Genomic DNA, 7,477 nt, shown 5'->3' with positions numbered 1-7,477 from the left:
CCGCAGGGCCCACGGGGTCAGCCCTGCTGTCCTCTCTGACCGTGCCCCCCGCCTCCTTGCTGCCCCAGTGCCACCCCAGGGCCTTGGCTCCTGCCTTTGCTCAGAGGGGGTCTGGCCTCCCCCTGGGCCTGCGGGTTCTGTGCCCAGCTCCCTCAGCGGGTGGTGACTGCAGAGCAGCTGGGGTGGCAGAGGCTGTGGACACCCTCTGGGCCAGGTCAGCAGGAGTCCTGGCTTCACGCGGCCCTGACTCCACGGGAGGAGACCAAGGAGACCCAGTCACCTGGTCTGACCCCGACGGCGGTCAGGAAGGGGTGCAGCCTGCGATGGCGGCCCTGATAGGCGCACGCCAGGTCCAGGCGCCCAGGGGGTTTGTGGAGGAAACGAGGCTGAGGAAGGGCGCAGGTGGGCTCCTGGCGGTTCTGGAGTTTGTGAGGAGTCGCTGGAGCTGGGTCCCTAAAGACCTTCTCTTGGCGTGTCGGGTGGGGGAGGGAGCCCTTGATGCCACGCTGGCACGGCCTACTGTGCCACAAGTCGACTGTGGTGGAACGCTGCTGAGCCCTGGATGCTCGGGGTCTCATGTGACCCTCAGAGCACCTGTTTGATGGCGTGGCAGTGGAGGCTCTCGGTGTCAGGGTCTCTGTCCAGGTTCACGGTCCCCACCCCTGTGTGCTGCAGGCTGTGACCATGAGGGGCGGTGGAGCCGGGTGCAGGCCTCGGGGAGGAGGGGTCTGCTCCGCCCTGTGTGCTGGGCTGTCGGCCTTTGCTCACATTGTCGAAGCAGCACCAGCCGCCTTTGAAGAAGCGGCCCTGCGGATCTTGCCGGTCAGCTTGCGCACCTACAGGACCACTTGGCGGCGGGCAGAGGACCAGTGTGTGGATGTCACGGGACAGGTGTTCTCGTGAGACAGAATCAGGAGCAGCTCTGGGTTTTTTCAGGGAACGCACTTGGAGGGGTGGGTAACTGGCCTCCTTGAGACAGGCGCCTTCCTTGGAGAAGTGAGGCTGGTGCCAGGGCCGACCCTGCTGGGGAAGCAGGTGCGGCCGGCGCTGACGGCAGCTGCACCCTCGGCGCTGAGTCCCTCAGGGCCCAGGAGGCGCGTGGCTGTGTCAGGGGCGGCTTGGCCCCGACTCCGAGGCCAGGCAGGTGCATATGGTGCGGTGGAGGATGCACCTGCCTCCTGCTCACCTGTCTCTTCCCCTTCATGTTTCCTCAGAAGACAGGTGCCCCTGGAAGGTCATGAGTGGAGGACGGCCCATTGGAAGCCAGGTTGCCGAGGGCCCATAAGGCCTGAGTGCGGGCCTTGGTCCCGTCAGCGCCTTGGACCTCAGGGAGTGCGCGGGGCCACTCTCGGCACTGCCCACCAAGTGACACTGCTGGTCCCTGTCGGAGCCAGATGAGCTGGTACAATGCCAGTCCCCGCGGCACCCCGCTGGCTCCAAGGTCTGGGCTCCTGTCTCCAAGAGGCCGTGCCCCGGCGGCGGGAGCGCCATGCTACAGGGAAGCCCAGGTGCCAGCCTACCCGGGAGTGTCGCGCCGCTGGGCTGCACCTTCCCCGCGGCCGGCCCCACTTCGCCCCCCGCACCCCTGCGGTCCTGGGCCAGCAGCGGCTTCGTGGACGGCAGCTCGGGCTGGCCCTGGCGTCCTGCAGGGCCGTGCGTGCTCTCCTCGCAGCGCCGCCTGTCCCTCCTGCAGGAGCACCTGGCGGCCGCCGGCACGCCCCTGCCCTCAGCCAGCAGCACCCCCTCGCCCACGCCCGAGCCGGGCCGGCGGCGGGGCCTGCTCCGGTGCCGCTCGCAGCTGTGCGTGCTCCTTGGGAGGAAGAGCCACCTCAAACGCAGGCGCCAGGACCACGCTCGATGGCCGCGCCCATCCTTGGACTTGGTGAAGAGGACCCGGGGGAGGTATGTGGGCTCCGTGCTCTCACCGGGCTGGCGCCCAGCACAGGCGGTCTGGGGAGGTGGGCCGTGCCAGGGGAGGGTTTGGAGCTAATGTCCTCGTGTCGGTGGCGGTCTATGCGCCCGTGCGGGAGTGAGCTGCCTCGGGCTGCGCTCTGGCCTCGGCTGGGTCTGAGGCCTGGGTGTCCCCCGCACCAGCACCCACGCCACCCCGCCTGCCTGCCCCTCCCCTCCTCCACGGCGGCGGGCGGTGGGCCGGGCTCGCGGAGCTGCAGGACCCTGGACTGCCCGTTGGAGTGGAGACAGTTTGAGCAGCGAGGAGCCTGGACCCTCCGAGGCCGAGCATGCGCGCTCCGACCCGGGCTTCTCCCGGCGGGGCTTCACTGCGTCCTCCGCGGACACCTCTTTCAGGAAAGGGTAAGTTCGAGTTTTGGGCGTAGACCGGTGTGAAGATGCTCTGTTCCTGCGCCGTCACCGCCTGCCCCTCCCTTGCTGTTTTCCGCTCGCAGGCCAATCGATGTCCAAAGCTGAGTTAAAGGAACGAGGTGACGTGGGGACCAGTCTGAGGCCTGGACCTCTGTGCGTCTGGAGGGTCACGTGTTCCGGGGAGAGGGCGGGTCGCTGGGACAGAAACGTGACGTATTTGTGGCTCCGCCCCCTTCTCTGGGACCTTCTAAAGAAATCAGAACGGGACTCACTGGCGTGAGCAAAGGGAGAGGGTCCGGCCGAGGCCTGGGAAGGCAGGCTGCCCACCTGCCGGCCGGGCTCCGCGTGTCCTGTGGGGTGGCTGTGCCTGGGGTCCTCTCGGGAGAGCAGGGCGAGGGTATGGGGCCTCGGTGTCCATCAGTTAGATGGAAGATGGAATCCTGGCCTCCCCAGAGCAGTGTGCTCTGCGGTCCTCGGCCGGACCCTGCCGTCCAGACCCACTCTTGATGTCGCTTTGCCTTTCCTGACTGGTGGGTTTTCTGGAAGATTCTTCCTGGTGCCTGGGAGGGGGTCACAAACTCAGACTTCCTGGCTATGAACCTTCCGCAGAAAGCTGGGGTATAGAAGCAACATTCTGATCTTTTTGCGGTGAAGGCGGCTGGTCCCCAGGAACCACACGCGATGCAGGAAAGCTGGCGTTGAGCTCCAGACCACACCCCCCGCCTCCCAGAGCCTCGGCACCCTCGGGCCTGGAGGGGGGCCAGGCACTGTGGGGACAAGGAGGGACCGGCCCTGCCGAGGACTCCAGAGTGGGCAGGCGGAGCAGACAGGGGAGGCTAGGTCATGGTTCCTTGCTGGGGTAGACGTCTGGACCTCTTGGAGAAGGAAAAGGGCGAGTGTGGTGTGACGAGGTGCAGCTGCGACAGGGCCGACGATGGAGGACGTGTTGGGGGCTCCGCCTGCAGCGGGGACCCCAGCACAGGGCAGGGCGTGTGCAATCCAGAGATGCACTGGACGAGTGCAGATCCTGCAGGCGAGGGGTCAGCCCCACATGGTCGTCCCCACTCCAGGCGCGGGTCCCGAGTCCTGGCCTCCCTTTCTTCGACCGACCAGCTATAAATCGGGGTTCCACAGCCCCCTCCTCAGATTTGATAATTTGCTATAACGGCCCACAGAACTCAGGAAAACACCTTGCCTACTAATACCGATTTATTATGAGGAATGCAGCCCGGGACCAGATGGAAGAGACGCACAGGGCAGGATATGGGGAGGGGCCCCGAGCTTCCATGCCCTCTCCGGGCACCGCCCTCCCAGCACCTCCACATGCGTGCCATCCCCGAAGCCCCCGGAATCCCACGTTTAGCGATTTTTACCGAGGTTCTATTAGGTCAGTACGATTGATTACATCATTGGCCATTGGTCATTAGCTTCATCTCCAGTCCATCTCCCCTCCCTGGAGGTGGGGGTGAGCTAAAAGTCCTCACCCTGGAATCCTGGGGTTGGTTCCTCTGGCGACCAACCTCCATCCTGAAGCTGTCTAGGGACCACAAGAGTCACGTGAGCATAAACTCAGGTGTGGTTGAAAGGGGCTTGTTACAAATCACAGAAGACGCTCCCCTCACCCTGTCACTCAGGAGATTCCAAGGGTCTTGGGAGCTCTGTGCCAGGATCCGGGACAAAAACCAAATATGTATTTCCTGTGTCACTCTATCACAGCGTATCTAGAAAACCTGATTGTTGTAAATGTACAGGGAGTGGAGGTCATGGCCTTCAAGTTCAGCTCTGCACGTGCTGGTTTTGTTTAGTGGCCGTTGTGTCTCTTTCACAAACGGCCTGAGCTGGGAGCTGTTAGGAGCCGGCCGTTTCACACTTGAGCCTCACGGTTGTGGTCGGCAGATGGGCTCATGTCCCGGTGATGGAGGTGACCCCCTTGGTGGCTCTCCCGCCGTCTCTCGGGTTACTGCTGTTGGGTGAGAGCATTCCACTGTGCTGTGAATCAAAAGGGAAATTTCATAGGTGGAGATTTAAGACAAGACACGCAGCGTTTCTGTAGCTCGTGTGTGTGCAGGGCCGGGGCCCCTGTGGTGTGGGGTCAGCGCTGTCCACATGTGGGCCAGGGCAGTGGCTGGAGCCAGTGTAGTGATAGACAGCCGGGGACGGGGCTGGGGAGACAGCTGTGTCCCCAGCCCAGCTGTGGGATTTGCATATGAAAGTGACCTTGACTGTCAAATACCCCTGGATTTGAGTAAAGAAATTATTTCATGAATTCTCATTTTGTGACCAAAACACGTTGCCAGATGTATCTTTAAAGACCTGGTTTTTTTGGAGTTCCCCTTCTCAGCGACTCGCTTGTTGCGGTGGGACACCAGAAACAGACGGTACGGCGACTGTCTCAGAGCCGAGCAATTTCCTCAAAGTCCCGGTTCTGGAGAGAAGCTGTGTCCTCCTCGGGGAGCGTTTACTCAGTTCACTGTGGAACTGTGTCTAGTGGATTTTCTAGGCAGAAAGATGGATTTTCGGGGGTCAAGTGTTTCATTGCTCTGGAAGAGCTGTGGTCTGAGGGGCTCCTCGTGTGGAGGTGGGGTGGCTGGTGCTCCAGGGTCACAGTTGCTGTGCCAGTGCTGACCATGTCAGGGCCCAGGGCCTGCAGCAGCTGTGTCCCTGAGGCGGCATCTTCTGCAGATGCCCTGTGGAAGCCCTGAACCATGCAGTGACACGTGTCTGGGGCAGCGTGGGCCTGGCCCAGGAGAGACCCGGAGGTGACACCTGGACGCGTGGAGCCAGGTGGGAGGCCGTGCTCGCAGAGATGTGGGCAGCACGCGGTGCCGAGAGAAGCTGCAAGGGCAGGAGTTCAGGGTGAGGGCCGGGGGTGTGCCGGGGGCCGCGGAGGGCTGGGCCTGGCGAGGAGATGCCTCCTGTGATGGGGCGTGGTGGCAGCTCAGAGGAGGCCCCTCTGTGTGGAGTGTCTGTCTCGGGTATTTTAAGATAAGAAAGATTTAAGTGTGTTTATATTTGAAGAAAAAAAAGAAGAGGAGGGCTGGAGGAGGAAGGTGGGGAGCTGGGTGAGGCGTGGCCCCCAGGACACAGGAGGAGTGGGACCTGGGGGGGTCTGGTGGGGTTCTACCTGGGGGCTGCGGAGGCAGCTGTGGGGTCGTCTGCCGAGCAGGGCCCTGGGTGGGGGCCATTGTTGGAGGTGGACCCGGGATCCTCCCTGCCAGTACTGTCCCCAGTGTGAGCTGGGCTTGTGGACACAGCTCCACACTTGAGATCCCAGGCATCTTGGAGCTGGTCAGTGTCAGGCACCCGTGACCCTGGTGTGTTGGGTCTGAGTGGGGCCGGGACATGGGTCCCCCTGGGTGCCTGCCAGGCGGTGCCGTGGACAGCCGCAAGCCTTGTCGGCCACCTGGTGGAGGGGGGACATGGCCGTGTGGGCTCTGAGCAGGCAGCCCCCGATGGAGGGCGTGTGGCCAATGCCCAGGAGACAAGGACGCTCTGTGTGAAGCTGGGGACCCTTCGGGGCCAGCAGACGCCACCTCCCACATGACCTCTTGGAAATGCTTTAAGTTAGTATCTTTTCTGTTGCAGACTTTAAAAAATTCAAAAAGCCTTTGCTCCCTCGATTATGAAGATGAGGATGAGCATGACACCCTAGTGAAGACAGCCATGTCCTCCCCATGTGACCCTCACGGCCTCACGGGCATCATCATGCCTGGCTCCAGCCCGTGGGCCCAGCAGGAGCGGGCGGCCCCCGAGGACGAGTGCAGGAGTGGCGGGGACCCCAGTGACTGAGACAGCGCTGGGGAGGAGGGCGTCTTCCCTCTGGACCACGGGGAGCTGGACCTGGAGCAGATGGAGAAGAACTGAGCGGCTGCGGTGCGAGGAGCCGCGGGCAGCAGGGCTGTGGCCTCCAGTCTGTTCTCTGTGTTCGCAGGGAAACTAGTTACGTGTGACTTTGAACATTAGGTGAAATTCAGATTCAACCTTTTCTGAAGAAGCATTTGCATTTTTATGGCTTTTCCAGTTCTGGAGAAAGCCTCTGTCTTGAAATGAACTTTCGGAAGGGCATTCTGTGAAACCGGGTCTGTGTACAGACCCAGCACGTGTCTGTGCTCCTTCTGTAAAACGTCTGCTGGGAAGGGCGCCGGTGGTCCGGGCCCGTCCGGGGACTTGGTCATCCTGTGTGCTGGACCGCCAGCCTGCCGCCGCACCACTGGGTTTCCGCCTGCTGTCTGGAGCAGCCGAGCTGCGCTGTGAGGACAGCGGCCCTGCGAGGCGGGCCTGGCAGCACCTGGTCTGTGGCTTCAGTGAAAGGCACTTGTGTTGCACGTGTGGCTTCTGCGTCTTGGTTTTCATTTCCAGGTTTAAAGTGGGCCTGAGAACACAGCGCAGGACACAGTGTGGGACCGCCTATGTTTTATTCCTGATGTAATAAAATCACAGGGATTTCCACCAGCGACATTGACCTGAGGACTTTGGGGAAGAGGGGGAGTTTGTGGTAGCGAAAGAGAACATTAACGACCTCTGGAGACATTTTCTTGATTTTTTTTTCCTGACAAAATTTGCGCAGGTTGCTGTCATTACTGGAAGCTGCCTTCAGAGCTGGTTTGGACTGTAGATCAAAGGTGGGCAAAGGCAGGAGGTGGCCGGGCCAGAGCGGCCCTCCGCCCGCTGGGTGGTCACCTCCCCCGCAGGGCCACGCCGCACAGCCTGACCTGGTGCCCACTGCACCTGGTCTGACGCGCTGACTCCACACGTTACTCTGAAGTGGCCCTGGGGGTGTCTTCAGGTTGAAGACTTCTTTTTCTCCTAAGTCTAGGCTGTAGTGTGAGGGCCCTGACACCTCCCGAGGCCCATGGTTCAGAATCCCCTTCACCTGCCCACTGGACTCCTCAGGATACTGGCCATCACTGGACATCTGTGCTGAGGGGCAGCCAGTTCAGCACACAGATGCCAGAGAGCCTCCTGCTTTGTTCTAGAACAGTCCACTGATCCAGTCAGTGGCTCTCAGCCACTGGGGAGTTTAACAAGATACTGGCGCCCAGGCCCATCAGTGGGGTGTCACCCAGACAGTGGGGTTTTTGGAAGCTGCCCAGGGTTAATGTAAAGGAAAGATGAAAATGAGGTGCCGGGCCGGCCCTGTGGCTTCGTGGTTAAG

At 61.7% G+C, this 7,477-nt stretch overlaps 1 protein-coding gene across 1 annotated transcript; it reads left to right on the top strand.

The window, feature by feature from the left end:
• The first annotated feature begins 1,165 nt into the window (after positions 1-1,165).
• On the top strand, positions 1,166-6,774 carry FAM53A (family with sequence similarity 53 member A). Its single transcript, XM_087434739.1, is given in 2 exon segments — positions 1,166-1,906; positions 5,908-6,774. Coding segments are annotated over 2 exon segments (1,020 nt in total). The 3' UTR covers positions 6,187-6,774.
• The last annotated feature ends 703 nt before the right edge of the window (positions 6,775-7,477 follow it).

This window comes from Ceratotherium simum, chromosome 8 (genome assembly GCF_057802395.1).
Source record: "Ceratotherium simum simum isolate JZ-2026a chromosome 8, ASM5780239v1, whole genome shotgun sequence".
In the NCBI taxonomy this organism is placed as follows: domain Eukaryota; kingdom Metazoa; phylum Chordata; class Mammalia; order Perissodactyla; family Rhinocerotidae; genus Ceratotherium; species Ceratotherium simum.
The sequence above is the reverse complement of the archived record's forward strand: the minus strand, read 5'-3'. Positions and strand labels throughout refer to the sequence as shown.